At 39.9% G+C, this 14,617-nt stretch overlaps 1 protein-coding gene across 1 annotated transcript in view; it reads right to left on the bottom strand.

Annotated features, from left to right (window-relative positions):
• Window positions 1-499: 499 nt before the first annotated feature.
• ASCC3 (activating signal cointegrator 1 complex subunit 3) overlaps window positions 500-14,617 on the bottom strand; it is a 684,038-nt gene continuing 669,920 nt past the window's right edge. The window contains exons 38-42 of the mRNA XM_019520164.1: window positions 13,524-13,675; window positions 10,729-10,879; window positions 3,469-3,678; window positions 1,393-1,568; window positions 500-1,301 (exon numbers count right to left, since the gene is read on the bottom strand). Of these exons, the coding sequence (XP_019375709.1) occupies window positions 1,154-1,301; window positions 1,393-1,568; window positions 3,469-3,678; window positions 10,729-10,879; window positions 13,524-13,675 (837 nt within the window). The 3' untranslated portion in view covers window positions 500-1,153. The remainder of the gene's footprint in view (window positions 1,302-1,392; window positions 1,569-3,468; window positions 3,679-10,728; window positions 10,880-13,523; window positions 13,676-14,617) is intronic.

Here is a 14,617-nt window from a genome sequence, read left to right as displayed (position 1 = left end):
GAGCAGTATTATCCACTATGCTAAGTGTAATACAAACACATAGGAGACAGTCTCTGGCACAAAGAGGTTACAAGGACAGAGTAATGTATAGACAGCTTTTAAAAAAAATATCAAGGGTACCAATATTACATGAGTTTCCAGACACTAGACTAAGTGAGCAAGAGGAAGTATTTAAAAATAGAAAACGTTTTGTGAAAGAGTGCAATATTGGCCTTTAGGTGTTGCTTGGACTCCACTAACACAATACCATTTCCAGATACATATGGAGATCATAGTTGTCTTTTTAGACACTGTGCACAATTTTTTTGTGATTTACAATGACTGCATTATAAAAGATTGATAGAATAATATAACTAATGGGAAATTTTTTCTTCTTAATAAGTTAGGAAAACAACATCCACTTAGTTAATCTAGTAATGCGCAGAAAGGAAATGTATGTTATTATATACAAGCATTGTGTTTTCAGTTCATTTTGAAATCAACTGTAGACTCTTCAACATAACTTTCCAATCAGATTTATTAAATGTATAATGAATATAAATTTGTGAAAATGTTTTTGTGAAGTATCACCTCCATGTGGTATACTTAAGAGATGTATTTTATCACTAAATGGCATTTACATTTTATACTGAAGACAGCGGTACAACAAATTTCTTACAGTTATGTCTTATTATAAACTAAATGTTATAATTCACCTCAGCAATGTTTTCTGTCATTTCTTAAATCAAGTTTTGTGCATTCTCCGCATAAATTAAAAAATCCATTTAAACAATATGAACACACTGGCTATAGAGCAATCATTTCCAAATGAAAACTACAGCTCAAAATGTATACAAATTAAAATGTCCATACTATCTCATTTTGAGTTGCCAGAATACAATTCTGGCATATACATTAGCAGTAAAACAGATCCATTTCACATTCTGAAATTTTTCAAAGATGAAATGATAAAAGGCAACACTTTGTAAAGGAATAAGGCCACTGTGGCTAACTCTGTGTTACTAGAGTCAATACAGCAGTCACTTTTAATTTCCTAGGTGTCTTGAGGTTAGAAGTTGATTCCACTAAGGCAAACATAATTTCTCTGTTGTCCAGAATAACTGAACATCCAGGTTTCAAGCCCACTTCTTTCAAACAGATTGTTCAGGTCATGTTACTTCAGAGGCAGGTGACTCATTGCATCAGAGATCTCAGTATTGACCTGTGCTGAGCTGCTGGCTGGTATGACATTCAGATAAATGTCATACTGTTGGTCCATGCCCAGGTAACTGTCACTCATGAGATACAATGTGTAGATGCATCTAAAATATAAAAGCAGACTCATTAGTTTCTTTTTCAAATCCTCAACATTTAATTTCATAATACTCAGATAATTTTAATAAAAAGCCTTACTTTCCAGGAGTTTCTGGAGTATAAAAAGCAACTGAAACAGAGCTTCGGTTTCTGATGTATCCAATCCTTTTCAAAGCAATAAGTTCTTTTTTATCCACTTCCCCAAGTATCAAAAACCACCCTTCATCTTTGGCTTTGGGGAATCGAGGAGCCACCGCTTTACTGTCTTGCTTTCTCTATTAGGTAAAAAAAACCCCAAACAGGTTAATGCAACTGGAACCCCCAGTTTTCTTTTGTGTGGGAGTGAGAGAGGATGATAAACTATTACAGAACACCAGGATCAGAACACGTTGTCATTTTTCCTAGGTAGAGACTTTTGGTTAAAATATGAATCACAGGAAAACAGAAAACAAGGCACTTAACCAATTAGTAACTAAGCCAATACCATCTGTACAGAAAACATTGTCCCCTTTTTATAATTTAGTCTAAAAACAGAGTGAATGCTATTCTCTGTAGAATGACTAATTGTAAATCTTCATCTTTAAATAATAGTAATCAACATTGTCCAAGATTAATATAAAGACAATGACAGTACTTCTAGCCTTTATTTTAAGTTGCTGTAGCAAAATGGAAGATTATTTCAGTGATTCTTTAAGACGGTGTCTTTATTGCTGAAAGCTGAAGATACTAATAATGATGCAAATTCAAATCAGCATTCATTTAGTGCACTGTAGATGGAGAGGTTTTGCTAAAGATTTCCAGGGAAGCAAATGAACCAGCAGTTGTAAGCTTCATACAGTATTATGAGAGGGGGATCTAAGACTGTGGGGCAGGGGAAATTCGATGGTTAGGGGCTTCAGGCACCTCAGCAGTTTCTGGCTGGCTGAAGCTTCTTGTACGGTACAGGGAAGAGGAACTCTTTTCTTCTTCCTTCCAGTTAACAACGTTCCCTGACATTCAAATGCAGAATACTCAAGGTATTCACCTCTGAAATAAAAAAAAATGTTTGCCTCCCTATTATTCTCATTTTGCTCTTAAAGTATGAGGGCACCATTTCCTAAAAGAGGAATTTAGAACTATTAGACTCATATATCACAAAGTCCTGGACTCCACATAACCTACAACTATTTGGCCCCCTCTTACAACTCCCCATCACTTTTCCCATAAAAAAAAATAACACAACAAACAACCCAGGGTAAAATCCTAGCCTGTGATTCAGTGGGAGTTTTGTACTGATATGATGAGGCAGTATTTCACCCCAAGAATCCAACTAATTTACACACTTTGGAAACCTCATTGTTAGGGCTTTCCTTTGTGTTACATCCATTGATGACACTTGGGACATACATAGTTATGCCACAACTATAAAGTGAATGTTATGACAGTATTACAAGCCAACACTTAAGCTTCTGCTGTTTGGGGGTTGGAGATCTAAATTGCTCATTTTTTCAAAGTAACAAGTATTTTTCATGATTCAATTTCTAGGTGAGAAATTTAAAACAAATATAAAGGGGTATAATTTTCAAAAACTGTTGGAAACTAACCAAAAAATGGAGTCACTAGTGACTTCTAAAAATTAGACTACTATGTATAAGCAAAGAAGTGACTATGATTGGGGGGGGGGGAAGGCAAGGAGAACCATGATGAAGAAAGCATGTCCCTGATGGATATGTGAAGATCACAAGGAAAACTCAAGCTAGGGAGGTAAAAGGTAAACACCTTAAGCCTATTACAGAGAAATAGTGAAGTGCTTAGCAGAGGACTGTGATTGCTTTAAAAAACAAACCAAAAACAACAAAAACACTAAGCAAACTTACAATAATCAGAAGGAGTTGAACTACTAATACAAATATTAGGGAAATGCAGAAAACTGGTTCATGTAACATTTTCGACAAATTTACCATGTAAAAACTAAATAAAATATTACATATATCTGAGCTATTATCCTGTGGTAACTGGGTAAATTATCAGTCTATTACTAACATTTCTGTCTTTGCACAAAGCTGTGAAAAATGATGGCAGAACTCATGATAGCATTAATAGTCGAATAGGATTTTGTTACCGTATACCACACTTTTAGTAATTCAGACTATTGGAATCTAGTGCACTAGAGAAAGAAAATTATGAGTACTTTACCTGACGGTACCCCATCTGGATTCTCTGCAAATATATCTGGAGCACATATTCTTGATCAGCATGTAATTTGATCCAGTTTTTTTCATCCCTCCTATCTGTTGCCAAAGTAGGAATAGGTAGTTCATTCTGCCCCTGAACTGAGTCATCCCACCAGCCTTTAATGCTCAAATGAACATTTATAATTGGCAAGTGGGAGACGAAATTCCAAGCCTGTGGAAGAACAGGTCATAAGTAATTGGTTAAGTCCTGCTTCAGCTACAAAACAAAGCTGTAAAATGCTGCCATTATAATAGAAAATATAACTGTACATTCTATACATTTAATGTATAGTTAAAAACAATTTTTCTGTATTAATAAGATACAAATAAAAAGAAGTCAGGATCATTACTGGAAAATTCTCTTTCATTAACTTCTTACTGTACCTCTCCTAAGTGAATAAAATAATTGTGAAACGCCTTACGTGCACTATATATGCTCTACCATGTTTACTGTATGTCTGAATAAGAAAAAAAAACTGTTTTCCACTTCTGGTTAAAGTATCATTTCCTATAAGCACTAAAAATTCCTATAATTAAGTTTTGAATTAAATCTTTGTGGCATAATCCATAATGAGCCAGTCAGTGCAATGCTAATTAGTGACGGGCAAACCTCAAAGAGTTCAGAGGATCAGTTCAGATAATTATTAGACAGTTCAAATGCTCATCTGAAGTTATCCATACTTTTAAAAATATGTTATGCATTCATCTCCTTGAACATCTGTTATCCTTACAATTCTCCTAAAGACACAAGTTCTTCTACTTTATCATGGTCTTGGTTTTATCTCTCTCTGCATCCCTCTACACAGAGCTGATATTAGGAACACATGACCTACATTACTCAATATGGTGCTCCTTTAGTACTGGATGTGATGGCCTGAAAACACACTGCAGTCCTATAGCCCTAGAGTGGGGACACAATACACAGTAGTGGGCAGAGCAAGTAATGACATAAACAGTGGAGCTAAAAGTGGTGGCAATAAAGCAGATTTTAATTTAGGAGGCAGAAGATGGGCAGAGATCAGAGTGATAGGTTTATGGGAAGTAGAGAAAGAAGTAAAAACTACCTTGGAACCACAGAGAGCTAGAAGAATAAGGCCAGGGGCAGAAGTTACACATAAACCAGCTTAAATGATCAGAAACTTGTTTAAACCTGTAACTGAACAGAAGCTTAGTGCACATAAACCAGTTTCAAAATGGGTGAAACTGGTTTAAGATAAACCTGGCTGAATGTAATCTCAGACTTAACTGAATTGGGTCAAACTGGTTTATGAAACTTCTGTCCCAGACCCTTTCCTGGTTCAAGTTAAATCACAGTCCCCCAGCATCCCAGCATGCTTTCTAGCCCTGGGCTGGGCTGTGCTGTGCTGTCTGCGCCAGAGAGCAGGGCTGTCCCTACCTGGCCCCTGTGCTCTCTAGCTGGAGCAGTGAGGGCTGGCTAACAAGGGGGGAGGAGGGGCAAGCCTGGCTGGGTATGCAACCTAGTTCATAGGGGGGACTTTCTCCCCCCCACCCCGGGCAAACCCCGGCTGAGGTCCTGGGCCAGGGATGGGGGTTAAACACCCCTTCCCCTGCTCAAACTTACTGCTGGCTGCAACTGTGGAGTACAAATCCCAGAGGCACCTGGAAACAGGAAGAGGAAGTGATGAGCAACCCTGCAGTGTCCTGTTGTTGTAATTTTGGACTGCAAATCCCAGAAATCTTGGGGGAGCAGGAAGAGGAAGTGAACATGCAGCCAGAGAGCCCTGCTTTAGTGCTCCATGGCTTTCTGGCCTGAGCCGCTGCAAACATGTGGCTGCATTTCATGAATCAAAGGTAAATGTCTGTTCACTTCTCTTTCAGTTGAATCTCTGCAGCTTAGACTAACCTGCAAAGACTGAATCAATTCAGCCTTGAGCTTTTTGACTGTCTGTACCTAGCCTAAGTATTGAAAAACCTTGGGGATTCCCACACAATTATCATATGTCCCTCAGCAATACTTAGGGACAGAAGTGATTCCACCTTCAGCGGGGGGGGAGGGATAGGGGTGGAGGCTAGGAAGTAGAGAGAGGGAGAAACCTACTAACACTTCATGAAAGAAAGAGGATTGAGGTATTCACTGAATAGTCAACAGGAGAGAATGCAAAGAGGGGGTGGGACCATGGGCGACTGGTGCCACCTTACTTGAGGGGGGGCATGTGCTTCCCCAGCGACCAGTCAATGACTGGGGTGGAGGGTCCCACCGCAGCTGATCTTGCCAACTGGGGGAGGGTCTCCCCATGGCCGAATTCACTCATCAGCTCCCAGAAGTGGCTGTGGCACTTCCACTCCCCGGCTGGCGCTCGCAGGGGAGGGCACCGGTGCTCCCACTGGCCCCCTTGCCCATTGCCTAAGCAGGGAGCGCGGCCTGCCAGGGGGTGCACCAGCATTCTTAGAGGGTGCACGTGCACCCCCTACGTGTCACCACTGACTGGGACAGAAGTAATGAGCATGGAAAAGAGGTTGGATTTCTTTATTTTATCTTTATTTTTTCCCCCCATACCAATGTGACCACTTTGTACACAAAATAAAACAAATTTAATAGATTTGGCTTGATTTCTTTGATTACATTTTCAATGCTAATGGGTTTGAAGTCCTGAAAAACACTCACTGTGATTCACAATTATGGTAAGTTAGTAGATAATGAAATTTACCAGTTTCCTTAGCTAGCTTTAATTGACAAAGGACAGGAAAACTGGACTGAAAGCCTAAGCTAGGTAGACAGACACTAGGAAAAATAACACAAGCTTCCTCCCTCCAATCTGAAACCAACTTACAGACCAAAGACACTCTCATTTGATAAATGCTACTAAAATTCCATTACGCTTATATACCCACCTTACCCACTACCAATGCATCATAAAATCACCTATGATAAACTATCTTCTTTGCCTGTCTGCACTGATGTGGCCATACTTCACTGGCTACCGACCCTTGTTGTGTGACCTAGGCTGAAGCTACTGCTACAGCACTGTCCATGCAGTAGCAGGAGCTCTAGCTCCAGCACATGGTAGGGGCTGGAGCTGCTGCTGTGTTTTTCAGGGCCGCATCCACATGAGCACAGCTGTTTGTTTCCCCAGGTACAAGCAGCAGTGGCACACTTTGTGCTGTTGCTGCTTGACCCTGGGGAATGGCCATGCCATGTGCCTAGAGTCCTGGGGGCCTCAGGAAGCTGCAGCTACAGCTGCAGTGCTCCTGCATCTGGGAGCCTGGCTGGCAGTCAGAGCCTGGCTCTAGCCAGGCAGGCTCTGGTTTTGGTAGGCACGTGTTGCTGCCATATGTGCCGCCCCACTTTTTTTTTGGCATGGGGTTTTTGACCCTGGAATCTCCCAGGGTCAAAAAAATCCTCTGTGCTGCAGTGTGGGGAACACTTGCATGTTCAGTGTGTGGCACCGCAGATGGGTCTACAGTGCCACATATTACACGTCCATGCTCATCTGGACACAGCCCAGGAGTTGGAGCTGCTGCCGCCACATGCTCCAGGTCAGAGCCAGAGCTAGAGCTGCTGCTGCAGTATCCTCATGCCCCTGCTCAGATCCAGCTCACAAGAGCTCCATGACCCTGTGTACTGTATGCAATCCCAGTTTTAACTATGGCTATTGCACTGGAATTTGTTTTAGCACACAGAAAGAATCCTACTGTAACAGAGTAGCTCTGATTGAAGAATCATACTATTTTCCAGGCCTGTCTCCTGAAGTTATGAATTGTGCTATAGTAAATAAATTGAAAGATCTCAATAAGGTTGATGGTCTCTGGTTGCTGAGACATCTGTAGCACAGAAACTGTTTATCTGTCAGGTAATATGGAAGCATTCACATACTTCTCTTGTTGAAAATAATGTCAGGTGGAGTCTGTTAAAATCTCTTGTAGCATACTTCTCTCTCTCATAAATACACATATCTACAGATATGTATGCTAAACCTTAGATCCATTCTGCATAACTACTGAGTATCATTTTCAAAGGTGCCCAATTAATTTAGGAAAAAAGACCCAGATCTGCAAAGGAGAATAGACTCAACAACATTCAGCACCATCACACCTAATGATTAAACACATGTTTCTGGGAGTGGAATTCACAATGCCAGGGGAGTAAATCCATAATGAAAGTTAGGAATCTAAGACTGAGATTCAGAGCACCTAGCATGCTGATCAGAGGAATGGGCAGAAGGAGACACTAAAGCAGTGGTTTTCTACCTTTTTTAGACTCAAGGCACCTTACTGTAACTTTTATGAATTGAACCTATTTCAAACACTAATTTATTACAGTACTTACCCTCCTTGCAAAGGGGCTGTGCTGTGGGGACGGGGAAACAGCCAGGCAGGGACTAAGCCTGATCCTGCACTTATGTATTTATCTCCTCGCATCTCGCATATGTGCTCAGCACTCCAGGGCACCTAAGCATCCTGAGAAAGAATCACTACGCTAAAGAGAAGGGCTTGTCTGAAAGCCTATCTCTTTCCAGAACTAAAGCACCCACCCTGGTATTTACAGAGAGACTGAAACCATTTCTTTGATTTAGCCATCTTACTGCATTCCACTGGATGCAGATGACTAATTCGGTCTTCTAAAATGTAGCGGTACTGCCACTCATGTTCTACATAAGACGTAATGGTCAGAGCATTTGCCTAGGAAGCAGAAAAATCCAGATGTAATGCTCTGGTCAGCCTGAAGGATTCAAACTCAAACTTCCACTTCCCAGAAGAGCATCCTAATCACTAATCTTGAGGCAAAGTTGTCAGGAGGTACTTTCCACCCTTTGGCTGATGCTGATACTGGGCCACTGCTCAGCAAAGAATGCAAAATTCACAGAAACAGAAACAGTAACATACAGGGACACCGAGTCTGTGACTCTCAAAACAGATTTAAGTCTGAGACAGGTGCCAAGATGTTGAGATATTAAAATATTGGTTACTTTGAGCCCTGGTTGGTCACAAGATATCAGATTTAAGAGCTATAATATTGAATATAATATTCTAAGATTTAAATATAAAATATAATATTTACATAAAAGCAACTATAGGCCTTTTTGGCATGTCTTTCTTCCTTCGTACCTTGCACAGTTTGATTTGTGATAACTGAGGCACACAGGCTTACAGATGAAGGAAGGGAAACAAGATGTCCTACTAGAATCATTTTTAATAATTTGTCAATCATTTTTTATTGTTTTTGTTCAACAAGAAGTGTGGCATAACTGTATAAGGCTACATATAAATATATAATGATAAAATATAAGGCTTTATCAGCCCATATTTGGGTTGCTCTGCATAACTTGTTTGTCATTTTGACATATGAGTAATATGGCTTTCATACCCTCATATACGAGACCTCTCCTGATTTTTTAACGTATCATATATCTCCTCTTTATGTGCGTCTATATTTACAAACACACATCTACATATACATACACATACACAGTGTAGGTACACACACATATATACAAGCTATTTTTGAAGAAACTGCTAAGACATTTCAATACCAGCCAAACATATTTATCTGAGGATTAATCTTCATCTATTGAATCAGACAAGAACACTGCCATGCATACAATTATTTAATTAGCAGCCAAATCCTCTGCCAGTCAGCAGCCGTTCCAGGCATACTGATGGGGCAGTAGATGCAAATCTCACAGTAGTACTGCTTTTTCTCATTACTACTGCAATTAGCACTTAAATTGATGCTTTAAACATACTAATTTCTGGAATAATTCAGGATTTGTATGTTACCTGGGATCGCCTCACTGCAGAGACGACACCAGATTGCTACGCAAATTGAAGCGCTTTTGAGCCAAATAACCATCATCATATCAGACAGAGCCAATTTGCATTTGCTTTTAAAGATAACAGAATGGCAATTTATGCAAATAAATTAAGTAAGTTTACTTCTGAGTTCTCCCTGAACTAATTATAACAATGTTCTAATTTTTCATCACATCTAAAACTTGGACTGAAATCAATATGTATTATGTTAGAAATCTGTTGTTGTTAAAGGAGAACTTGTTTTGATTTAAATAATTTTTTATTCAAAATTTTGATGGTAATTTAGTTAGAAATGAAGATGTTTGTTATAGGCACTTAAACGCCCTCCTTTTTGTTTGCATGCTGGTGTTTGGTTTAACAGAAACTAAACAGTCAACATATATCATTTTTACCTTCAGCTAGGAACAGTCAGAATTAATTTTCTTAATAATATATGTTTTGAAGTTTTCTTGTGTAGTATCTGGGCATTATACTATACTATTGCCTGGAAGTTATTTAAAAAGGCTACTACAATAAATAAGATAACTATAGACAAAATATTTTGAAGCTGTAGTTTCCTTTCCCTAAGAAGTGGTGAATACTCGTATGCTTTTTCTCTTTCAGACAGAAATGGAATGCTGGATCTTTTAACAACCTACTCCTCTTAGTAACTGTTTAAAAGTACACTTCTGGAACTAGCAACAATGACATTTGTGATTACGAGACAATTCTGAGAAGTTTCATAACTGTTGGCAGATAAAAATGGCCTAGTCAAACACCTCCCAGGGCACAAAGAACAGTACAGTACTGATATATGAACGAAGAACCAGGTTGCTGTTACTGGTTAACAGGGAAGAGGGGTGGGGAGGAACCCACCTCCTGGAACAGGAACAGCAACCTATGGTCCCAACAGGCTAGATCCAGCCCGTGGTGCCGCTGGATCTGGCCTCTGGACATGGGACTTTGGAGACAGGGGGCTTTGGTTATGGATGCATGGGTGCTCTCCCCACGCCGCTGCAGGGAATAACTCCAGCTACAGGTGGGTCCCAGCCACAGGTGTAACAAGACAGCTGAGTGCCCGGGGCAGCTGCAATACATGGTGGCTTCTGGCTGCCAGCGTGGCTGTGAGGTTATGGCAGTAGCAGCTACTTTTCTGCCAGCCCCACAAGCTGGAATCCCGGGATGCTGTCTCAGCCACCTCACCTTAGTTATGCTACTGGTCCTAGTGTCTGCCTACCCACCTGCCTCTAACTCCAAGTAAGTCATTCTGGTTTGTGATCAGAAAAGGTTGCCTACCACTGCCTTAGAACATGAGCTCTATCTTGAATTTAGAGTAATGATATATTACAGTTTTTGCAGAAAATCATAGGATATTTCTGAAGGGATTTAAAGAGATTGTTTCTTCCTCCACTCATTTTTCATTCCAGATCACATCTATAACCGACTCTGAACTCATGACAGAAAATGTTACCTGTGTAATGTGTGCAGCTTGCAGCTCGCCATTTACAATGGAAGCAAAAATGTTTTCTTTTCCTTCACAAGCAGCAATCAGTTCAGGAAGACACTCAATAGGTCCTTGGTAACCTCCATGTGTGGCCTTCCTTTTTCCTTGGTTCCACTTTCTGATAAAGACAGGAGTTAGAAAGCAAATGATTATGCTGACACAGGTTTACAAGGACTATAAAGAATGGTAAAAAGGGAAGGAAGACATAAAAAAACGTAAGTGTCTAACCCATTTTGCTCAGATGTATTCTACGGAAAATTCACCTGAGGATGAAGAAACATCTTCCTGTTAACAACTAAAGTGAAAGTCTGATTAAGACTGAGCTACCTGGTGCTGATAATGCAATGTTTAAAAATGGTATCAATTGTTAAGTTAGTATTAGAGTTGCCCAGCATCAAACACTTCAATGTTACTTGCAAACCAGTTTAATAATCAGCTACAGAACACAATTGTTTAAAAAAAATCCTTCATGTTACTGATTTCTGTTTGCAACTTATTTTTATATATGAGGAACATATGTATTTGTATTCCACATTTTGAAACTTGAAACTTGTGTACAATGGGGCCACCTGTTTTAATGAAATGATCAGTTTTGTGAGAGATGAAAGATTGAAATTCTCATGCTTACGTAGCCAGATTCAGACTGGTGTCTGAGATACATGTCACATGTTCACTTACTTGTGTGATGAGATCTGATCCATAAACCAACTGTGGCTCTTGCTATACTGCATGTGCATGGCAAGATGTGTGATTTTGGGATCAGTGATCAGATCTAATGGTACTATTACTACTTGCCAGTACAGGAAGAGCCTGGGATCATGATCCTGCACTCCCTCTACACCAGCAATTTGAAAGCCTCCAGTCCTATATGAACTGGCCAGGACCAACAATCAGCTGATTCCTGGTCCTGGCCCAGTGACTATATCAGGGTCTTGAATTGGCTACAGTGAGACCTTGGGCTTGTGACTTACAATCAGCTGATTCCAGCTCTGGAGCAACACAGGAGACTGGAACTAGCTCTGGTTTGTCTCTACTCTGCCACATGTTCAATTTAAGATGTGATGGAAACTAGGCACAAAAATATTTCATGTCTTTTGTGGAATATTTTTATGGCTGGTTTCCTGTTTTGTCATGTCATTCATTCCTTGAACATGTGGCAGGTATACTATTTACAGTGTGATTAACAAGTTAATCACAACTTAAGTGTAATGTCTGTCAGGGGTGTAAGGCATCCAAATGGGACTTAAATGGAATTCCAGTGGTAAAGTTCCAAAGAGCAGTTCAGTCTGACCCTGTTCTACAAACCACAAAGCTCAGTATGTAGCCAGATTTAGGGAGTGCCTTTCATTTTCGACTTCAAAGTTCCAGATACACATATTTGGGTTTCTGAGCATGCCCAGAAGCAGTTTAGTATAATCACCCGCATGCCTAACTGCTTTAACACTGTTCTGTGCTTTAATTTGAGCCTAATCTGGGGAGACCACAAGTTTCCAAAGAGGCACCCGTTCTGTTAGATCTCCTTCAAGTATGCCTAAAACACATACAAAAATAATTAAATTCAGCTAAAAAATGATAATACTGCTGCTAACCTTTAGTCCAACAGCCTAATGGATAAGAAATGCAAGGCAGAAGTGGAAGACTTGTGTTTTAGATTTTCTTTAACCTGAGGGGAGTCATACCCATAGCTCCCACCACTGTCCTAACCACCAGGCAATAAGGCTAGGCTGGGGTCCCTACTCCGGTTTACTTATGCATATTATCTAACAGCCCTTTAATACACAATGCATAAAAAGTAGTGAGAATGCGGACCCATTCTTTCCAGGCTCCCCATTCTTTTCTGGGGAACATATTAATCATTATGCTACAAAGGCAAGCTTCCTCTTTCCTTCTAGCCCTAGGATTCTTGCACTCCTGGCTGGTTGCCAAGTGGTCCAGCATAAAAACAGGAATGTAGACAATGTTTCTCCCTGTCTATTCTATAACTTGGTAGTTAATCCTGGAAAGTGGGGATATGTACTCAAATCCCTTCAGGCTAATGGAGGGTAGAATCCAGGTTTCTGCTTTCTGGGCAGACAGAGGCTTAGCAGGGCAGCTCTACAACCAGGACAGCACCAGGTGCCACAATGCTGATGGTGGCAGCAGAGTCAACTACAGATGTGACTATTTCAGTGTTCCCCAAAGCAGTGTCTGGAGCTACTGCCCAAATTGCTCTCTCTCAGTTACATTACTGTTCCTGGGTGTATCTCTAACTACTATGCTGTTGGTGAGCACTGCTTCTGTTATAGGCAAGGCTAGCCGTTCTGAATCACAGGCACCAAAGCCTCTTGGTACTTACCCTCAGAAGTTGGACTAGACCCAGTGGATACCAAGGGAATGGAAGCGCCTCTTGTTCAGTTTCACTCAGAAGGGGTGGGGATTCAGACATACTTCTATGTTTAGTATTTCTTACTAGCTACCTTTAAACTTTTTGAATCATGCATCTATCTCTTCCTGTTTTTGTACAGAATATCTAGGCATCCACATTTTATCCACATCCTTACCCATTTTCTGAAATCACACTCCTAGAAATACAGTCTGGTGTTGTCTGAGGTCTGAACCATGTAGAAGGTAGCTGAACTTTGAAATCAGCACAAACAAAACACACAAAGGGCTTAACTTTTGTTACATGCTTGAATACTCCAGGACACAATGAAGGCATTCAATCATGTTGAAAAAAAACAAGTGGAATGACATAATCTGATTATGAATGTTGAGTTACTTACCTAAAAAGGTGAAGATGGTGTTGCTCTACATTGGGCAAAGTAAGCAGGGAAGAGTCATGTATCCATCGCCCTTGGATCACCATCTGCACCAGATTGGTGATATTCAGAGCAGCCACTAGCCATCCATGGTATGCTGCAACATCCAGCATTGCCTAAGTGAACAAGACGCATAAAATAAAAGAATTTAACTACCTCCCTCTTATTCTTTCCAGATGCATACCACTAAGAATATTTATTTTCATGATTAATGTACAAAGATTTAGATTACTATTAAATGGGAATATGACTATTTTTGAGTCAACTCCAACTGAAGTCAACAGGAGTCTATTGACTTTAATGGGCATCTGATTAGGTCCTAAATCATCATTAAGAATTTACCTTAAATTGAGCAGCAGTATTTGCTATTAGAAACAAATTCCAGGTTTGGCACTACACTAACTTAGAATATTACTGAGAATAGCTCCCAGTTCTGTCTACAAGATATACATCTTTTTTACTTGGTTACTTAACAGTAAAATGATAAAGCTACAATTAAATGCAATATTAATTTTGAAGGTTTCCCTATCAGACAAAAGTTGGCAAACCAGCAGAATTATTTAAACATATTTGATCTACTTTACAATATAATGAATATTAAGAGTGTGTCCTTAAAATGAATATGTGATGACTAATAACTTGTACCAAGCATTAGCTAATATTATAACTCCCCTTCTACATATGAGGAAACTAAAGTACAGAAGCAAAGCAATTCCCAAAACATAATCTAGTGAGTTACTGGCAGAGCTGAGATTAAAGCTCAGAAAGTTTCTCATTAAGACTAATTGGAAAACAAGAATTCCACTTCAGAAAACAATTTCAGTTCTTTGTTCTGCATTGGCACAAAACTGAGATCTTTAGAATCTTTCTTCCCCAAAATGTGAGATTAACTTCAACATGCTCAAACATAATTATTAGCTCCAAAAGAACTAATAACCTGGTGGGTAGGGCAGCTACCTGTGAGACACCCAGGTTCAAATCCTTCAAATCAGATGGAGCAGGACCATGATTCTGAGTCTGTCATATCCCACCAAGCTATAATTTGCTCTAGAGAGGGT

Source organism: Gavialis gangeticus, unplaced genomic scaffold (assembly GCF_001723915.1).
Source record: "Gavialis gangeticus isolate Ggan-Ray unplaced genomic scaffold, GavGan_comp1, whole genome shotgun sequence".
Lineage (NCBI taxonomy): Eukaryota > Metazoa > Chordata > Crocodylia > Gavialidae > Gavialis > Gavialis gangeticus.
Note: the sequence above shows the minus strand (reverse complement) of the source record. Positions and strands in the feature narration are given on the sequence as shown.